General features: G+C 42.1%; 1 protein-coding gene across 6 annotated transcripts in view; it reads left to right on the top strand.

Annotated features, from left to right (window-relative positions):
• The first annotated feature begins 295 nt into the window (after positions 1-295).
• The window catches only part of EPB41L4B (erythrocyte membrane protein band 4.1 like 4B), a 185,526-nt gene continuing 164,065 nt past the window's right edge, over positions 296-21,756 (top strand). For 4 of the 6 annotated variants that reach the window (XM_054816258.1, XM_054816260.1, XM_054816259.1 and 1 more), the window contains exon 1: positions 296-914. In XM_054816258.1, the coding sequence (XP_054672233.1) occupies positions 624-914 (291 nt within the window). In that variant the 5' untranslated portion in view covers positions 296-623. The remainder of the gene's footprint in view (positions 915-21,756) is intronic. The other 2 variants (XM_054816262.1, XM_054816263.1) reach the window with 2 other exon arrangements.

Consider the following 21,756-nt stretch of genomic DNA (forward strand, 5'->3'; position numbering starts at 1 on the left):
GCGCGGCGTCCGGAGGCGGCGGGCCCGGCTGCGGGCTGCAGGGCCGGCCGGAGGAGGCCCCTGCAGGTGCGACCGGGAGCGCCCCCGCCCCGCCGCTCCTCTCCCCTCCCCGGCCCGGGGGCGGTGGCGAGGGGCAGACACCGCGCAGACGCCGCCCCAACGGCCGGCGCGAGCGTTCCAACCGTGGCGGAGCCGGGGCAGTTGGTGGAAGAGCGGCGCTACTCGGCGCTTCCCCCCGCCGCGCTGCGGGGCCGCGACCGGCGGCGAGCGGGGCTGAAGGGCAGGGAGCCGACGGGCCGAGGCCGAGCACCTCGGCCGCACCGCCACCGCGGCCGCAACCACAGGTGGCCTCCCGTCGCCCACCTCAGCAGCTCCCCCTGCCAGCCGCTCGGGTTCCCCCACCACAGCGGCGGCAGGAGGGGCCGCGGCGCGGCCCGCCCCGCCCCGCCGGTGGCGGGCGGTGCTGCAGAGGGCGGAGCGGGCGGTAGGGGCGGGCCGGCCGGCACCCGGCGCGGGCTGGCTCCCGGCGGGCGGCGCTGCTGCGTTGCTCTGGGAGGCGCCGTGGGGCCGGGCGCGGAGCTGCGGGCTCGGGGGTGTGAGCGGCCGGGCAGGGCGCCCCCAGGATGCTGCGGTTCCTGCGCAGGACCTTTGGCCGGCGGTCGATGCAGCGCTACGGGCGAGGAGCCGGGCGCGGAGCCGGGCGAGGTGGGCTCGGCGGCGAGGGGGACGAGCGGGACGGGGGTCTGCGAGGAGCCGCCGCCGGCTCGGGAGGCTTCCCCTCCTCACCGCACCCCGGAGGGGTAGTGCACAGCGCCGGAGCCCCCGTCCACATCCCGGCGGCCGGCGGCAGTAAGCCGGTGCTGCAGTGCCGCGTTCTCCTCCTGGACGGGACCGAAGTCAACGTAGAGCTGCCGGTGAGTAACGTGCGCTTGCCTCCCCTGGCTGCAAAACAGCGCTTGCATCTGCTCTCTTCCCCTCCTCCGCATCGTCCCCCCCTTCCTGGTAACGGGCACCTGTGTGTGCCCCCCCCCGGCTGTACAACATGCGCTGTTCTCCGGGCAAGCCTCGCTAGTTTCTTCCTCCCCTCTGCGGGCGCCCTCGCCGCCGTCCCCGCCTGCATGCACCTGCTGCCAGGTGCGCGGCGTGCCTCCCCGCCATGACCGCCGCTCCGCTCGCCCCCCGCTGCCCGCCTCCTTCCTGCCGGCTGAAGCCGTCTGCGTCCCTCTTCCCTTTCCCCGGAGCGAGCGTGGAGGCGGGCACCTGCTCTTCTCCCCCCCGCTGCCAAAAAAACAGCCCCCCGCAGCGATGTCTTCAGCGGCGCCTCTCCCAGGAGGGGCCGCCCCTGTGGCGCGGGGCGCTATTCGTGTGTCTGCCCAGCTGGGGAGGGGGCTGCCCGCAGACCCCGCCCGACGGCACCACCGGCCTTGCGGGGCACCATGACGGGGGAGCGGTGCCTTTGGCCTCGCTGCCCTCCCGCTTGCAGCCAGCCCGGGCTGCCCCTCGCCCCGCAGGCAGCACCTGTGGCGCCGCGGGGGGGAACGGGGCGAGGCCGGCCATGAGGCGAGGCCGCCCTCCGCGGCTGGGGTCTGCGGATACGCCGCCTCTTTATTTCTTGTTTTCTGACGCCCCCACCGCCCCCCTGCCGACGGGAGGGGAGCGGGGCTGGCTGAAGGGCTGCGGGGGCCTCGCTCCGCCGCGCGACTCGAAGCCGCGCACAGCCGGTGTTGCCCTCTGCCCGGGGGATATCTGAGGCGCTACCCCCGTCCCGGACAAGTGCGTGCCCCGTGCGGGGAGGGACGCCAGGGTGTAGGGCCGCGGGCCCAGGTAATCCCCTGCGGTCTGGGGGCACGCCCGGCCCGGCCGCCCATGGGTCCGTCCGCCCTCCAGCCGCGGGCCGTGAGGGGCAGCCGGGCCGTTAGGGGCCGTTGGGCCGGGGCCGTTGGGCCGGCACCGCTGCAGGCGGCGGTGGGAGGCCGAGGCCGCGGCTCGGGCGGGTGCGTGGACGGTGCCGGCGCTGAACTTTCCCTCCTGCCGCCGTGCTGGAGGAATGAGGAAGGGACGGTGCCGGCCTGCGGAGCTCTGTGTGTGTTTGTGTTTGCCTACTTGGTGAAGTTGGGCCGCGTTTGTAGGTGTTTCAGCATCCCCAGAGCCCGCTGTGTGCCCTTTTATCTCTCTTAAAGGAAGTTGCACGGTGTATATTACTAATTTACACAGTTTGGGTTTTGCCAGATGTTCATTCCCCACAGCTGCTAAATGCTCGACACCCATCCTTTTTTGCTGACCTTTTCCCTCCCTCTTGAAAACCAAATTTCCCATGAAATAGTATGAAGTTTATCATATTTGAAAAACATTTAATCATCTTTCTATTTCAACCCAAATCATCACCAGCTATTAAGCCTGGTCTACAGAAACAGGTGGGGGGACTTACTAATAATTAGTGTAACAACCTGATAAATTGTGCACTACTTAATCTCCAGTAGCGTAAAAAAGGGAGTGTTTTTTTCAGAGTACCTTTTAAATCTTGTTAGGTGCCTTTCATATTACTAATTATCTGTATACATTGGTGTCGTTTCACTAAAACATGGAATTTGGCAACCCAATGGTTTCTGCTTAAAAGAAACTAAAGAGATGGAGTAAGACTCTTACAAGTGAATATAGAAGTATGTGAATGGAGCCACCTAGAGATACTTGCTGCAGCATTATCAGGCCTCCTTTGCCTTACAGACTAGATCATGCATTTTTAGATAGTGAAAATGCTAATATGTTTCCTCTCCTCACATCTCCTTCACAACTTGCTGTAGTTCTTCTGACATCTCAGCACAAATCTTTTCTAAAGAAGCCTTGATGAATGTTATCAGCATGCTAAGGATTTACTTATAGAGGTCTGTGTTGATAAGCTCAGTAAATATTTTGCTTAAGGTTTTACTCCCTCTGATTCATCAGAGTTCAGCTTTTGCTGTGGAGCCTGCTTAAGACAGTCTGACTTTGAAGCATCAGAAAATGAGGTAACGGCACTCTTAGTCCTTGAGTATTGAAAGTATATGGAAGTATCTGCTTGGTCTGGTAAAGAAGCTGTGGAGTGCTCTTGCTTGAACTTGACCTCCAAACGAAGCCTAGACTGCCATTGTTTTCAGAACATGAGCTGCACATGTGGTGGTTGTAGTTCATTTGTCCGAAGACAGGGTAAGAAATTGATACTTATTTCCACTGAAATCCCTAGACTGGTGAAGGACTCTGGAGCACATAATAGCTGTCAATGTTTTGAGGATTAAAATGTTCTGTTGAATTACATATCTGCTGCTCATGCTTTTTTCCCTTTCTTTCACAGAAAGTAACACCCACAGAGAGTTAGAAAAACTGAAAGAGGCGTTGCACCATTTATAGAAGTTGATCAGTAAAGTTTCTGTGAGCTTTGCAGCTCTAGATTTCATGGGGTTAGGGCCTGAAACAGAACATGCTTTAATACTTAGAAGCTGTGGTATGGGACTGATTAAGCTGAATTAATTGAGTAGCATCTTTTCCGTTAAAAAAAAAAGTGCATAGTGATTTCTCTCCATTTCAGCTCAAATTGTATGAAAAGGAAGGGATTGTGGGCTTCATCACCAGTGAGCAGCTTATCCATGAAGTCAAATATGTACATAATTGCAGAGGACTTTACTGTGCTGCTGATTGTGTTCACAAGCACTTATTTCAGGAGATACTGGCATCTGTAAAATGTGCTCTTTTTACTACTTGCTAACATTACACCCCAGTTGTCTTTCCAGTGGAAAAAGAAACTTGTTGATATTAGGACATGATAGTCTTGCAACTATAGCTTTTTAGGCTGCTGTCTGAGACTTAGAAGTAATTGAAAGGTTTATTAGACTTGAAAGACCACGGGGTCTATTTGTTTGTGTGGAGGAATGACAGAAAAGACAGGACAGAGGGGGAAATTTTAGCTATATGTGTAGAAAAAAGTTTCAGGGGTTTTTGTTGACTTATTTTGGGATTTTTCTTGATATTCAAGTAAAGCTAAAACCCTGAAACTTTTGTCCAAGTTAAATGTATCAGTTTCTGCCATAGTGTTTTCTCATATGTGGGAGCTGGTGGTGGTGGTGGAAAAGTAAATTCTACATCAGTAGATTGACAACTATCTTTGGGGTTAATGTTCTCCTTTATGTGATAGAAACTGCACATCGGGTAAGCTCTTGTCTGCTCATGGTGGTAACAGGAGAGATCTACCCTGATCTGAGAGTCCTTCTTTAGCTTGTCCTCTTCTAGGCTGTACAGCAATACTGTGACCGGAGTCACCATTCTTTTTATCTGCATTTCCACACCCACTTCCTTCTGGGACATTTGCACTTTATTCTTTCTACTGCATGTCCTCTGCCCTTAGACTACCCCATCTACTAGCCTGCTGTCCTATGGTGCTGTGTAATCTTTCACTTGGAGGTGTTCTCTGGCTTTCCTGAACTTGTTTCCTATCTAGCTGTCCGCACACGAATGTAAATATAAAATTATTCTGAGCACTGTAGTACCCCTGGATAATGGTTTCTATACTCAGTTTCTTGCATGAAATTTGAAGGATTGCTTAACGATGCTGGCTTTTCTGTTTGCTCTTAAGGCAAGAATCATGTACTTTAAAAGTATTCTTTCTAAATAGAATAATGCACTGGATGGCTTTTTAAACCCTTGAACTCCTTAGGGCCCTGATGCTGTTAAGGTTGGATCTATTGTATAGGAGTGGCAGTCAACCAGTTCTGTTGCTGTGGGGTGATTTCCCATGGGAAGGAGCATAAATGGTGTCATTACTTCTTCTTGACCTGACAACACATGTCTGTACATCTGAAAAATGAGAATTGATGCAAGGAGAAAAATACTTGCATTAGAAACCATCCTTTCCTCCCTCTCACACAGGTATCAGTGTATTTATCACTGAGTACCTGTTTAGTATCTCTTATGTTGCATCTTCGCTGACATTGGAGGCTGTTACTTGTTTAGAGTTTGTAACTCAGCTGTAGGTAGATGGAACGCCATTTGCTTGCTGCTGTCAAAACAGTCTTGCTTCTGTTTTTCTGGAGGACTCATGACTTCAGTGAAAGAAAAACTGGTTATGGATGATGCTGTATTCTTACATAAAGAGTGCAGGGAAAGAGCATTGACATTTACGCAGTGGTGAGGATGCCTGCAAGTTAATACGTAAACAGAACAGTCTATACGTGGCTCTCAGATGAAACCAAAAAGCCAAATTTTTGTTGACTTTTAAGACATGGTTGCTGGCATTCCTAAAAGCTGAGTCTCTGATTTTTAATTCAGTGCATCTTAAGAAAGCTTATAAGGAGGATATGAAAGACGGATATTCAGTGGGACTGTCCAGAGTAGCAGGAATTACTGTCCCTTTTCTTAATGCTACTGAAAACAGTATTCTGTTATAAGTTGGAGGAGAGCAGGAGGGGAGTGAACACATCTAGGCTGTTCTTGGTTTTGGGTTTTTTTTTCGTCGAAGTGGGATAAAAATAAGAGAACAAATAGTAAGCTTACTTGACTATGGAAATCCTTGTCCTGCAAAGCAGATATAGGATACCTTACATTTTCAGTGACAAGAAGCCACAGCAATGTGTTGTCTGTCATAAATATTCCTTTCTAAAAATCTCCTTGCTCTGATAAATTTCTGTACTGTTATGAATGTCGTTACAAAGACCTGTGTGATGTATTAGAAAGTAGGTGATGTTTAATGATTAAATTAATGAACAAGTCAAATATAACTCTTCAAATCCTATGAGTTGTTTTCAGATGGATAGCTTTCGTATTACTTCTTTGCCTTCCTTTTGGTGTATCTGTTTTAATAATTGTTTCGGCTGCTATGGAAACACTTCAGGATAGGGATAGTAAATGTTCTTCAATACCCTTTTCTAATCTCTAGTCTTCTATGTGTTGTATCCTTTTCTTGTCAGAGTAACATGAACATAACAAAATTTGCTATCTGGTTTCTATGCTTACATCAAGCGTGAATGTTAAATTAACTCTTGAGTAGTCATCTCTATCTTATAATTATTGGTTAGTGCATTTGACTTTATCAAGTTATAAATATCAGAAGTACACCTCATGTTTTCTTTCTTGTACATCACACATGATTTCCTAATGACATTTCAGGAACATTAACTCTAGAGAAATGCACTAATATGCATGTAGACACTTATATTCAAGTCATTCCCCTAACCGAGGAGTTACCCCCCCCACCCAAATAGTTATATTACATCAGGTAGGGAACAGAATTTGTTATTAATTCTTTAAAGCTTTTATCACTTATGAAATTGATAATATGCCTTCTTTATGCAGCAGTTACCTTTCAACAACATAAAATTAGAGTACTTGCTGGAAAATGTTAAAAGCATATTTGCAGCACAGGAAAGGCCTCTTATGTTTATGAACTCCTGTGGGCACCGGCACCTGTAATCGCCTACATAAACTGATCAAGCTCCATTTTTAAAAGGGGTTGGGTGTTTTGCTTCTGCAGCACGTGTTCAGATGCCTCTTAATTGCCTTACAGCTCTGATCAAGTAACTGTAGCCAGAGCTCAATGTGTTGTCTTCTGGCAGTAGCCTCTAATTATGTTATGCATGTACCTTATACTTCAATGCATTGCTGTGTATACTGAAGATGTGTGAAAAGCATACGTAATAGAACCACATACTAGAAGGCAGGGACATATGCAGCACCAGAGAAATAAGAATTGAGATGGGGTATGCATATGTGACTGTAGCTGTGCTTCAGAAATGCACAATGTTTTAGGTTCTTGAGAGAGAAGAGGCGATTTTAGGCTCTTGACGTGCTCATCAAACATCTCCAATAAATTTACAGCAGGTAAAAGACATTTCAACAGTACACAGTAAAAGAGGGAGACAATGAACAGTGTTTTGTTTTGGCATCTGTTAGATAAATTCTGCTTGTGAGTGCCATCAGTTATTTATGGAAGCCAATACCATTTTTCAATGCAATACATATAGACAGGATAACAGGATCACTGCTGCAAGGAGCTGACAACCAGTGAGGGGGAGAAAGCCAATGATGAGACTAGTATACTGCAAAGACAAAAGTAGGACCAGCTGGTACTAATTCTCTGGAGAGCTTATGTGTTTGAAGAGATGGGGAGAGGATAAGGTGGTCATACGCGTTCTTTCGGAATCCTTTTTTCAATGGACTAGAACACAGCTATGCTTAGGAAAGTAACCATGTGAAATGTCTGTGGCTGGGCCTCTTGTTAGCACAAAAATATATTTCAGTAGCAGCTGTTTGCACTGGACTTAACTACGTGATCATGAGCACTGGAGAGACTCTGAAGGCCACCATGGATTTGAATGGAGATGGTCAATAAGAAATTTTCAGAACAGTTAGAACAAACATGTTTATTTGTTAACAGTGTACATCTACTATGTTTGGGGTTTTTTTTGCCCCAATGGTTTTGTTCCAGACTAGATTGCTGTGTAGCAAACCTGTAGCTTCAGGTACTTAGTAGTGGTCCTGAAGAGGAAAAAGAACACCTCGGGGTGTAAAAAGTTCTTAGGAGGGAGAAAATAAGAGCAAAAAGACTTGGGAAGAGCAGCCCATGTAGAACAGCAAGCAGAAGACTAGTTTTGTTTGGATTGCAGAAGGTAGTACGGGAAGAGACAGGCTGAAGTGGTGAAGAAACTAGAAATGGTATATAAAGTATGGGATGTATTGTCTATCCGGTTATTACCTGAAACAGAGGGGACAAGTATCTCTACTCCTGCTTCTCTGTGCATGCTTTTCTTCCTCATGTGCTTCCGTGTACTTCTACTTGTAGCCCCTCTAGAAATGTCTTTTTTTCCTGTAACTTTCTCTGAGAGAGCAGCTTCATTTAGTGTCTCCTTCTCCAAGCATAGGTCCATTTTCTTATTCAGGGTTTCTGTTTTTAAATTTCCCACCATTTCCACCCACCCTTCTTCTTTGCAGTCTCTTCCCTGAACAATTCTGTGTACTTTTTCAGTGTGGATATCATCTGTATTTCTAGCATGATTCCTACTGAATTTTCTTTTTAATAAGAGCAGACTTTTTAGTTGTGGTGGTGGTTTTGGTTTTTTCTTCCCCCCCCCCCCCCCCCAATCTATAAAAGCAGTTTTCTTCGCATCCCAGGAACAGCTACACAAGCTGTGAAACAGTTCACCATGGAGGATCTCTTCTGGGAGGCACTTTAAGGAGCACTAGAGGTCTGCTTCCTCCTGGTTTGGGCCTCGAGTGTAGTTCTCTGTCCCATTTCCTCCTACCAGTTTAGATCACTTCTGTGGTTCTCTGCAGTTGTCAGAAATTTGAAACACTCCTCAGTCCTGTTCCTTCCCCATGAAAATGCAGTTTCCCAGCTGTGGCCAGGGGTCTGAACCGGAGGAGGTCTGTGGCTGGCTCAACAGCTCATTCAGCCAACCTGACTAGTAAAGTGCTCTGTCTGTCCAGGGGCAGGGGACCGCTTGTCCTGAGCATTCCCAGTTGCAGAGCAGACATTAGGGGAACATTAGTGGCAACTGGTGAAATAGTTAATTCAGAGGTTAAACCTCCTCGCTTTAAAAATGAATGGTTTCATATGAGACTACAAAAATGGACCTGAAAACTCAAGTGATGTGGGAAGGAGGTTGAGAGAAGAAGGGAGAACATATACGTCACTGAATTTGTAGACACTTTGCAAAGTAAAATAGAAGGATAAGTATAAGTAATTTCTTTTATTTTTTGCTGGAATGATGCAGTTGACAGCTGTTAACTGTACATAAAGTATTGCTGGGTTAGTATTTTAAATTACTTGAGAAACACATGGGGTTTTTTAGTATTTGTTTTCCAATGCAGACTATGGCAAATGTTCTTTTTTTCTTTCTGCATTAGAAATAAAAGGGTTGGAGGGTAATGAAGTGTTTAGAGTGACCATCTGCTCTTCATTTGACTTGCTATTTTCATTTATTTCTATGCTTCAATTTAAAAATGTCCTGGACCATTAGCTATATTGTGATGAGATTATTTTGAAATATTTGTTGCAGTTCCAAGTTCAGGCTCCAGCTATAGAGTAGAAAGAATATTAAGAGTTAATTTATATTGGCTGTTTATTTTTTTGATCTATACAGATTTAGATTATTTTCCTTCCTTGTTATGGAACCACAGATAGTTTATCCAAACAAATACCAAATGTCATCTTTTTTTTAGTATACTGACAAATTGAATTGAGATGTTACTGTATTTCATGTTTTTAATACATGTGGTATAGTTATATGATAAATAGAGACTGGAAAACCTAAGGGATGATCCAATTTAATGTTTGTGAAATACAGCAAATAACTCTACACAAATGTGTGGAGTCCTTTTTTTTCTAAAACCTGGACTCATATGAACATACCAGTATCAAATATACAGTTAGAAAAGCATAGTGTTATAACTTAGGGATTGCAACCTGTAATTAAGTTATTGTAGGCTGCAACATTATTTTGAAGGATAACTTATCCAAGGATGAATTATTTTGTGGCTGTTTGAAAATAATGCTTTTCACAGTAGTTCTTCATAGTACTAGTAATTGATTGTATGTGTTATTTTTGTTGGTGTGGGGTTTATATGTATATAAATATATATATGTATGTATGTAGTGGACTTGAGAGGAATTCTGTAGCTTAGCAGCCTTGGCTGGGAAAACACCTGTTTCTTGTTTCTTTTTCTGCCTAAATTGAGACTAAACAAGAAAACCACTTCCCATTTTTAAGTTTAAAGTTTCTTACTGTGTACATTTCACTATGTGAGGTCTTGTAGGTTATGTGTTAGATGATAAGCAATTTTGGTTGGCTGTGTTAAGCTTTAATATTATCCTAGACTGTGAACAAATTCTCATTTTAATATTCATGGATAAAATAAACATGCTACCTGCATCGCATCTTTTTTTATTGGTGTTAAGTCTGAACAAAATTACTTAATGTCGAAATGTTGCCTACTTTAACTGTGCAAGTGAATGTTTTCCACATTTTCTGAGACAAGGAGCAGTTCTGCTAAGTTTTTCCTTCTTCTCCCTTGTTCCTATCCAGAATTGGTCAAGGCTGTTTTCTGTCACTTAAATAACTCTCTTTCATACCTTGTTAGTGGTTCCCAGAGCTGTGATATGGTGTGATTTTTAAATTGAGGGCTTGCATTTATGTAAAAAGACCGAACCCAAGAAATTCCATTTTTATAAGGAGATCTGAAAATGCCAGCACTGTGTACAATCATGTTACAACAAAGATCACTATTCAGTAGAGATGCAAAGCCTCAGTATTAGGTTTTATGTTCAGGCTACTTAATGAGTAGAAATTCTTCCTGAATAATGAACTTTCCATGAGTGCTTTGCTTTGAGACGTGATGAATGATGAGTCTGTTATCTCTTTGAATTAAGCAAGTAAGTGAAGAGTGGTGGTATTTTTCAAAACAGGTCACATCACTACTTTACACTGGAAGTGTAAAGTCCAGTGGGCAGTATCCACTTACCTTCTCTCACATTGTGATCTGTGGATGCTGATATATACCTATGTGAATTCAGATGTCCTGCTGTAGCTCTGTAGAGGGAAGAGGTGGTTTAATAGAGCAGCAATATAACTGGGTTTTTGTGCAAAAGACTGTTTCTTTTCCTCCCTCTTCTTGCTATTTTGTGTATTTGGCTTGATTTAGTTTCTTTCTAATACTTTCCCTGCGGTTCAGCAATGAAGAGAGGGTGGCAGGTTATTTCCTTATTTGTTACTGACATGCCCTTCCTCCAAGGAGGAGCGTTCCCAGCACTGCTCCGTGACGGCTCCTGAGCCCAAGAGTCTCATCTGCCAAGGCCATGTTGTGAGCTGCAGCTTGGAACGCCTTGCAGCAGGGTGGCTCTACGTGTGCCCAGTGCCTGCCTTGCACAATTAATTCTGCGTGCAGTGCTCAGCAGCGTGCTGGAGTTCTGTTCTTAACTTCCCGTTCATTAGAAGATGTTAATTTTGATGGATATTCTTTTTAATCGGGGGACCTGCTTACTAAGATAGCAGAGATCTCTGATTCCTTTTACGGAGGCCAGTGAAGCCATTAAATGTAGCACTTTTCCTTTTCTCCTTTAAATTGATTGCTTAAGCTATCATCTGCCTGTCTGCTCTGTCTCCATTCCCTCCCCTCCTCTCATAAAATATTTCACAGTTGGCTTTTCTCTTTTGGATGAGCTGTTGCAAAACTTGTAAAATAGGGAATCAAACCCTTGGTTTTAGATGTGAAAATGGGGGAGTCTTTGGTGCATCAAAACATTTGCCACAGTACTCAAATTGTTTGTTGCAAACAGTAGGCACTTGGAGGGGAAATATTTTTAACTGATGGATTTTGGTAGTTCATGAGAGGTGCTTAATATATTTTAGGATGTCAGTCTATGAGGAAATATCTGCACAACAAATATTTTTATAGTATTCTTAAATTTAGAATTGGAAACCATCTGAGGTTACTCACCGTCTTCACTTTGTTTTCCTCTTGAATCCTGTGAGCCATCCCCTCTTTTGTTGGTATTGTTTACAATTGCTTTTTTCCTGTGTAGCATGTTGATGCACGATTTGCATTATAAATTTATCCTGTAGCAAAGCCTTTCTGATGCGTCATTTCTGAGTTCAAAAAGTAAAGATGTTTGTGAACTACAGGGAAAATGAGAGCGTTCAAGCATTTGTCTGTATATTAGCAAAAATAGACTGAAGTTGATTACTGCATTTCTCGAAGAGGAGTGGGAATAGAAAAATACAGTGCTGTAAAACAAAAACAAGTGGGTTTTGTTTGCTGCTGTTGAAATTTGCCAGCAGATATTCTCATTTTACAGCTTGTGTGCTTGGATTTTTATATATTTTCATATTAAACACCCAGCCTATTTTGGTTTATAATTTGATCGTAAAGTGTATTTAAAAAAAAAATTCATCTGTTTTCGGCAAAGATTTTGCTTTAAGAATATGATTATGGCCAGGAAAGGGGACCTTAATTCCTTCCCCCCACGTGTTATGGTAGTAGATACTAATAGAAGAATTTTATCTTACTTTGACAGAGAGAAATGGATCATCTGATAACATTTCCAGTGTATACATAATCTGAAAAATTGTCAGGCAAAAAAGATGTGGTCTTTCATAAAAAGAAAATGTTGTTAATCAAAAGTTTGCTTCAGAAAGCAGATTTTCCTCTGTTACAGCTGTCAGTTTCTCAGCATTTGTGTAATGTCAGGAGTGGAGAACTTTCCTGGCTGTTTCTGTAAGCTGAGTGCTGGAAGCTTTCTAGTAAGAGAGAACAGTGTGAAGAACCTCTCTGGCTTCACTGTGACTTTCAGTAGCTGTTGAAAGTGGGCGAGCTGAAGTGCAGGTGCTATCTTGAAGGGTAGCCCTTCAAAATGGACTTTGTTTCTTTTGCTTTCAGGATTTCCAAGGCATCTTACTGTTTACTGAAATCAAAAGTTATTTCTTAATCTAAGGCAGAGACAGCTTTTAAGTAATACCAAAATCTTCAGCAAGGTGTTCAGGAAAGCTGTTTTTTGCAAGCTATGGGGCAAATGAATGGTTAGGTTGCAAGGAAGATAGGGCAATATTTAAAGAGTACAAATTCTTCTTTATTGCATATGCACTAACCTCATTAACAGGATAGTGCTGCCCTAGTCTTGACAGCCCTAAGTGACGTGTGGGAGCTACCAAATACAGATCCCGTGAAAAGTCTCAGGCCCAGGGAGCTCTCCTTACAGAGAGGAGCTCTCCAAACAGTGCCACCTGCTTTCCTGCAGGAGTTTTGAGTCAGATTCCAAGTGCCAGTATGTATCTGGGAAGAAAGTTTTTCTCCCGCTTTTTCTTTTGTGAGTCTTAGAAAACTGCAAACTTGTTGTACTAGTTTGTAAAATGGTGCAATAGTCTGTCTGCATTGCAGAGCTGATACAGGTGAGATGGAGAACCAAGTTCTTTTGTTTCTGTGGTCTCATACATAAAGTGAAAGCACTCATTGGAAATAAACAGCTAGACAGTTGACTGACCCTGTGCAATCCAATAGCAGTTTGTGGTGCTGAAAAAATGTCCCTGAAGGCAAAATATGAATTCAGTTCCAGAGGGCAAGATGTGACCACTTTGTCTACTTCCAAGACTGTCGCCTGCTTTGCTTGAAAAGTATGCTCTGTGAAATTCCAAACTCAGGTAACCTCTGCCTCTGCACAGATGGTAGTAGAAGCTCTTTGAGACATGAACCAGGGAGTGGGAGACTGGGTGCAGGGATGATGAGGAAATGTGTGCTCTGGAGTATACTTCTGTTTCTGTCCTATACATGGACATAACCTGCAGTGCTAATAAACTTGGAATGGGTTTGTAGCCAAAGGATAGGTTATAAATGCAGACACAGGCACTATAACGCTAGGAGTCAAGCATGCAGTTTTGGTTTCAGAGCTAAATGAATTTATGGTGTTATTCAAAGCGACTTTTGTATCTCAAAAGCCCTTGTGAGACTGCTGGTTGCTGGTGGCAGTAAGGAATGGAATTGATGTTTGAGATAGCTAGGATTTATGCCGCACATTTTATTTTTTTTGTACTTTTGTGCTTGAGTAGATAGACAGTTTTCTTACGGCCTGACTAAATGAATACAAACTTATACATACTAACAAGACTTCCTGTTTTTACAAGCAATTATTTTTCAAAGGGAATTGTTAGAATGAAGGATTTACAGAAAATCACTAACATGAAGATTGTCACCTGTATCTTTCTATTTCCCCTCTTTCTGAAGCCCTGGCAGTTTCATCGTCACTTCCAGTAGAGCTACCTCATTTGCTAACTAAGAAAATTTGCTTGGGGTAAGTGTCTAGCAGAGGTTCCAGCTGTTTCTGTTCCCATTTGTTCTTCCTTTAAACATCTTTTGTTAAGGCAGTTATGATTATGTTAAATGGAAGTCAACTGATTGTTTTCCCTAGATATCATTTGGACTATCACTCTTTATATTGGAGAGTTAGTCATATGGATGGCTTGTAAAGTAATAGGTTCTGAACTGTAAATTTGTTTCAGGTCAGAAAAGGATCATTGTGAACACTTAATCTGTTCTCCTTCCCTGATCCGTCTCTAGAACTTCTTCCAAGAATGTGTTTTAAACCTGTCACACCTTAGCATCAGCTTTCTCCTTCGATCCGATTAGTTTGTCGGCCTTAGAGTCTTTAATGAGAAACAGTTACTTATTCAGGTTGGACATGGACTCTTCAGAGTAGAGACAGGTCTTTTATTGTATCTGATATTTTTATGGTCCCTCTTATCCTCTGTCTTGGTACCTGAACAGACATACGACAAAGTCCTGGGACTATGGGGAAAAATATTCTCGACATGAAGGTACATGAAATTCGTATGCAAGCCACTTCTTATCTTATCTTTGCTTATCAAAATAGATTAAAAACAAACTTTATTTCCAGTTGCTTTTCAGACTCAGAATTATTCTTTGTAGCTTTTTTCTGACTTTGTACATAACGTGCTAGACCTTTGAGCTGGGCACAGCAATGTTGTTATAATGGTTTGCTGAATATTATATGAAATGGCATTGCTCCTGACTTAATGTTCCCTTGTTATGTGTTCAAGGCTCATGTTTACTTTCTTGACCGTAGCTTTACACTCAGAGCTCATGGTCAGTTGTTTTTCTGTTGTTACATCTGAGTTATTACAGTGCTGCTGAAATCCAGGGCACTGTCTTTGAGCTAGTGAGTGTGAGTGAAACTTTTGTTCCTGTGTATGTGACCTGTGGTTTCACTGAATTCACCTACAGTGTGTTGATGCAATTCTGCATCCCCAAGAGAAGCAAATAGGTATGTACAACCAACAAGACCCATCATCTCCTGCTACTGTGCCAGTTTTGTGAAGTTCAACACGAGTGATTTTATTAGTTCCCTTCAAGGTAAAACGCTCTGGTGGTTGACTGTGAGCAGAACACTTCAGTATTGCACTGAAAGTGCTGCTGGCTGGCTGTGTTCCTCCTTTCCCTTCCTGATTTATTTTTTTTAAGATCTGTCTGTTATGGACTATACACATCTATTTTAGGAATGCTTACACTTGCTTTTGTTGGACTGTCTCATAGGCTGTGTTTTGAGAGTACAGGTGTTTCATGGTCAATATGAGTTCAAAGAGTTCTTGTCTTCTCCTTCCCATCCTGGTGCTGCAGGCAGATACCTGCCCTTTCATCTGTCTGTGGGGCTGTGCTGAAAGCCAGGTCAGATCCAGGGATGTTTCATGCTAAAAAATGCTTTTGCAGCATTGAATGTCAAAAATTTGTTAAAGGTATGGCATAAGTAAAGGGCCAAGCAGTAGGGAAAAACAGAGGGCACGGGAACTCTTTAAGGCAAAAGTGCTGTAAAAGCCCCTGTATTGTTGAGCTGGGCCTTGAGGGTATAAATAATCACTTTCGGAATGGTTTGATTCAGTGTACTTAGTGCTCTCATAGCTTGATCATGTGAGTGCTCCTCATCTGCCCCACTAAAGTCAGGCAGATTAGTATGAAGTGGAGAAGAAATGCTGCAGTGCTGCAGCAATGTGGTTCAGTAGCAGAAATTGTGGCAAATAGCTCAAGCTAGATCTGCAAGAGCTCATCTGCTGGTCAGATATCTTGCAGAAACATATTCTAAGGTTCCTTGTTGCTGCAGTTGAATACATGTGTAGTCTTACGGAGGAAGAAGTTAGACTTGTTTTATGAGACTTAATTTTCTTGAAATCATGAAGAGTGGTATAAATTATGCTGCTATTTAATTTATTGCTCACTGAACCCAGTTGTCTCTGGTTTTTATTTTCGGAATCTAACAGGGAGTCAGAATTGATAAGAATAACCAAGCTGATACGGAAATTAAAACGATTCTAGGAATTTTAGAGAAGGTCACCTTTTTCTAGGTTCTACCTGTGAAGTTTCAAATAGAAACAGGGCTGAAAAGATGTTCTTATGATCATTACTTGATGTGGGTATTCTGTGATGGAGTACTTCTACACTAGTCAGCCCTTTGAGCCTGGCTGCAAGTGAGGTGAAAGACGACTATGCTGTTGAGGGAAAATGACATTGCATTGAGCAGAGCCTGGATTCCTAACCTCTCAGGGATCCATAAAATTCAAGTAGTCATAGTTTAATTGTAAATCTTTATTTGTAGATATTCCAAATATGAGTCTTGCTGTTAGTATAAATTTAGTAAGTCTTGATTCTGAGTAAAATGGAAAGATAAAAAATTCAAACTGAAATTTCTAATTCCTCAATTATTTTTAGTTTAGTCTCTCACTTGCAAACTGAACTGTGGATGAGTTTCACTTCATGTTGCATTTTCCAAATTAACCTTATTACATTTATGGGAAGAAGCTTTGTTTAAGAACGTGATCTAAGCCAACACTTTTTAAGAAGTGAGCATAAGATTATTTATGTCTTGAAAGCACAAATGGACAGTTCTGAATCATGCTGAAAATGTTCCAGTGGAAAATATGCTTTTAGCTCCAAATCCACAAGTTACATTAGAAAGACAAGTTTCAACTAGAATGACAACTATTTTAAACATTTGAGTAAACATTGTTGGGTTTGGTTGTTGGGGTTTTTTTGAGGGGAAAACTGGGGAAACAAAGTTTTGCTTCAGGATTTTCTTTCTTATGATCAACTAGTTGTGTTCTTCTGATGGCTTGTGGAATAAATCCAATTTTCAAAATGCCTGAGAAAACAAGAGTTCCCAGGCCATCTGATGCTTCTCTGTGTACATGCCTGCCTGCATCCATGTGGAGTCAGGGCGTTGTGCAGCAACTGCAAGGTGAGGGAGATCAACTTGAGTTCCTGGTTTGGGAAGCTAAAGGGTGAATGCATCCTGACCAGACAGCTGAGAGGTGTTGGTTTTGATCTTCATGGGTGAAAGTTTTCAATATAAGATTTGATTATTTTTTTATTATTTTTATTTATTTATTTTAAGCCACAGGCATTTGCTGCTCCTCTTGTGATGCTCCCAAAGCATCTTTGGAGCTGTTTTACTGTCTGGGTAGTAAGGTGACAAAGTCTGTAATCCCCTTCTGGACAGAAAGACTTGAGGCTTTGTTAAACTTCTGCAAAAAGATTACTGGAGAGTGCCTAAGATGTTATTGCCTTCAGCTGTCTTGTTCTGTGACTAAACCAGCAGAAGGATGTGTGTGCCTTGTATCTTAGCCTGTCTGTTGAATAGCCAGATATGAGATACTGCGCTGCAGCGACTGAAATAGAAGTACATGTTTTGTGTTGTGGAGGAAATGGTGATCTCTAGCAGAGTCACGGGAGCATGCGCTTTGTAGAGAGTACTGATCTATGCAACAGCTGCAGCAAGATGGCCATCATAATAGAGAAGTCTACTCTTTTAGCATGCTTCACCAGCAAAGAGTTACCAAATCCTTTGCTCTTGTGTTACTATGATCTTGCTGTTTTAGTTCAGCAGCTCTATGCCTGTAATGTGATAGATGTCATGGGAGTGGAGCACTGTTGTGGTCCTCAGAGGAGCTGGAAGCAGCAGTTGCTTGCCCTGTCAGGCTTCTTGATATGATTCTGGACTGCTCTTCCTCAATCCACAGTATTCCCCCATAGGGATTTTTGTCTGGGAGACCCCTGGAAACTACTACAAAGGTACTTCTGGAACAAATTTTGAGGTTTTGGGTTTTTTTGGTTTGTTTTTTTTTTTTTTTCTGGCCAAAATGGGATCTGAAACACTGTCTGCAAGAGAAATGGGCTCTTCATTGGACTGGTGAACTATAAAAACGTAAGACATACTGTATAGACGCAAAGCCTCTTGACTAGTGTGAGACTGAGAAAGTTAGTTTAGCCTTAGTGCCTTTTTATCTGGACTTTGTTCTAGAAGCAGAATTTCACCTTACACAAATACTGGAAGTTGACTAAAGATATTGCAGTGTTACAGTACAAAGTTCCTTTTCTTTTGACATTCTTTATCAGATTGAAGCAACTGTCTTGCCATAATCTTGTAGGGTGGAAAAGATGAGCTTTCCTTGTGGAACACCCCATAAGCCTAAATTAAAAATTTGAAGCTTTTTATGTGAAGCTGTCCATGAAGAATTTGGTTAATGGTAGTGCTAAAGCACAGACAAAGCTGACAGTTTACTAAAATAAGATTCAATCTGTACTACAACTAAACTAGACAGGTTATAGATACTATGTGTCAGTGACTTCTTACACACTTGTAATCACTGAAAACCAAACATTTGTCATGAACTTTTCAAACTGGTGGATAAAATTTGGTTTGCTATTCCCCCCAGCCTAAATGCTTTAAGTTAACAGGGTGGAGGGCTGGGCTTGGGGAGGCAATACCAAATTAATGAAGTTAAGCCCTCTGATTGCTTTGAGACTTTTGTTAAACATTTCTGATTGTTCTGAGAGGGGGAGGAAAGAAAGTCTTCATCTGAATTTATGTAAGTTTATGACTTGTCTAAACACACAAATTACTAGTTCATTTTGTCAGTGTAAAATAAATCAAAATAGTCAAAGTTTAAACACAATACTAGTGTCTTTGTGCATCATCTAAAATGCTTTAATATACTTTATGTACAACTTTATCAGTCTCAGTGAAGTAGGTGGGTGCTTGTAAATTGGCAGATTTCTGTCAAATTGGTTTCACCGTAACTGCTAGGTTCAGAGTGTGCAGTTCAGATAAGCTAGTAGCATGAGGGCTGTCTGCAATTGATAGAGTGGATCACTCCACTGTGCTATTTGTGTGTTTATAACTTTGCTTATATAAGTGTGTATATTTGTATAAGCTTGTATATGGTTTGTAATAACCACATGTTTAAGGACAGGGAACTGAGCTAAGTAAATCTCAATGTACTTTTTGGTAGAGCCACGTTGGCCTTAAGAACTAAGCTCCTTCCTTTCCTGTAGAAAGAAAAGGAAAGCTTTCTCTGCTTATTCTGATGCTGCTTTTTAAGCTTCTGCATTTAAATATGAAACGCTATTGCCTTTACTTGGGTGTGCTAGACCCCCAGAGTAAAAGCTTTGTAGTACTTCCTGCATTGGGTGACTAGTTATAGAGTAGAAAATGGTAAGGTTAGTGTTGCTTCCAGTATTTTAATTTACCGTCTTTACATGTGCCATTCCTGTAGTGCTGTGGAGTTGAATGTTGTTAATTGAATCTTATGTTAAGGAATACAAGGAGAAGAACAACCACCTCTTCTTTTCCTTTCTTCTATTCCTCTTCCTGTCTCTAAACTGATTTGCCTTCAAATTCAACCTGATATCTTATTCAGACTAGACCTTTTCCTTTTTTTTTTTTTGATACTTTTAGTATGAAGTTGCCACAGTAAAATATGATCAAGATTTCAGCTATCATCTGAGTCTTAAATTTGCTATCAGCGTGACGTGTAACCTGAATTGTTAGTGGCTTTGTATGTGGGTAACAGGTTGAACAGAACTTGAAGAATGTGTTCAAAAGAAGGAAATCAGATCATGTCCTTTCTCAAAGATACTATTTAAACAGAGCTGATTTCAGACTGGTCCACCATTTTTAATTTTTTTTTTTCCTCATTGGTAAGGATGGGGGAGGGGTATCACCACTTTTTATTTTTCTTAGTGTCATCTCTAGTTTGTTCTTTTTCTGCATGCTCCCGAGCAGTATTTAAGACATCAATGTTCCACTCTTTTGATGTGTAAACCTCTAAGAATCAGCCAAGTGATCACTGCAGCCTTCACCAAATCTCATGCTGCTGACACAGGAGATAGCTATTTTCCTGTGCTAATCCTTTCCCATCAGATTCAACTGCATTGGCCAATATATTCAAGACTTTGCATTGATATGACTGGTGCTGTACGTGGATTTTTGTCTTAGTATGCCTCTAACAGAGCTAACCTGTCTTCCCCAGTGATTGTCCTTCTCGCACCAGTTCCACGTGCTTTGTGTTTCATTCTCTGAATTTGAAATACTCCTTGTTCTGGTGGGCCAAGCTCATAGGATATTGTTTTCCAGCCTAGTGGACAGAATGTATACTTGCATAAGTACTGTGGGGAATGAGTCAGTCAACTGGTAGTTACCTTCTCCTATCTCCAGAAGCACACTCTTTTCTCTTGAAGTTTTGCGTCGATCTTCATCTTTTGTTAGAAATGTTTCAAGGCTAGAACTGGCGTGTTTTATTATATGAAGCATGTTTTTGATACTTGATGACAGTGTGTGGAAGAAGTGTTTACTGCCCATGTCTTAATTTTATCTGGAATCTTGGTTTTGAGGAATCTGGCTCCTTCAAAAACTAAACCTGTGGAGGAAATTTCATTTCTGTGGAAGGCATACCTTATGACTATCATCTATGAAGCGTCATTTAAGAATAACAGCAGGAGAATGATGGTTGGCTGGTAATGTAATTTTAGACAAGACTTTAAGTGAAGTAGGACTATTGTATTTGTTTTGATTAGATGAGAAGAAATGTTGCCAATTGGCTTCTATGGAGACTTGGCAAATAAAGTATTACTCAGGCAGTCGAGTAGTAGAGACCATTATGATGCTCTGAAGTTTGGTACTTTGGTGTGCAGTTTGTTTAACTTGGGGGAAAAGATTTGACAAGCTGTTCTGCTTAGGCCTTCTAGTGACTAAGACCATGTCTTGAAGCTCGGTAAAAAAAAAAATCAGTTAAAAGGTGGGTTAAACTGTTTTTTATAACCTGAGTGATATTTGGATTTAGTTAAATGGAATGTTAAGCATTAACACATGAAAAGATTAATGGCAAAATACCGAAGTTAGAAACCGAACAGCTTATAGCAATCCATTCGAAGTGCATTTTTCTAAACAAAGATGAACTCCTATATTTTTGTATTAAAGGCAGAGATTACATTAACTCTACTGGAACCCTGTGTAATTTATCATAATTTGTTTATAATAGTAAGAAAGAATGTTACAAACCATGCAACTCAGCATAGTCATTCTTCTTGTTGACACATTGAATTTGCATACTTACGTAGCAGTCTTGACAAAAAAATAACATGTCTTCAATTTGCTTCACGCTTTTAAGGAAAAAAAAAAATCAACCTGAGATTGTCAAGTGTGTGTTTTTCCCCCACCCTGAAGTATTTGAATGTGTTTGCTAACTCACTTAAAAGTAGGTGCAAATGTGAGATGATGTGAGTTGGGAAAGGTGTTTTTTTTAAAATACATAAACACTTGGTAAATTTGAATAAAATCTACTGCATTCCTGAGTGATCATATGCTCACAGACTGCAGTAACTTGGTGTTTTTAATAATGCTAAAGTGCACGTGTTGTTCAAATACGACTTCATTATATATGCTTTGTGACTATCTAATAATCTCTGTTTTGAGTTACCATGACTCATTTGGGGATGGGCTGTGATGACAAACCAAACTCATGACACGTAACAATTTTTGGTTTTTACATTCCCTTCCTGAAGCTGTTGTGCTCTTCATATGAATTTTTAATGACTGTTTCCTGACTTCCTATCTTAATTGTATGTTGGTGCATTCTGTACTTGCTTTGGGCAAAGGAAACTCAGAGTGCAGCTCTGGGACCTAAAGATCTAGAGTGATAAAAAACTTCTAAATCAGTAGATAAATAAACTGGCACCAGTACTTACCACAGTGTTGGGAAAACTGTCTTTGATGTAAAAGCAAACCTGAACTTGGGAAGATAAACGATGAGTTTATTTAAAAGAAAAATAAATTGTTGCCTTTGTTATTCCACTGTTGAGGATGTATTTGTTTAGTGTGGAGGAAGAACGAAAAGATTTTGTGGTCCAAGCCAGACTTGCATTCTTGAAAGAAAAAGATTCTTTGATAGGGGAAAACTTGAC

This window comes from Grus americana, chromosome 2 (assembly GCF_028858705.1).
Source record: "Grus americana isolate bGruAme1 chromosome 2, bGruAme1.mat, whole genome shotgun sequence".
Taxonomy (NCBI): Eukaryota; Metazoa; Chordata; class Aves; order Gruiformes; family Gruidae; genus Grus; species Grus americana.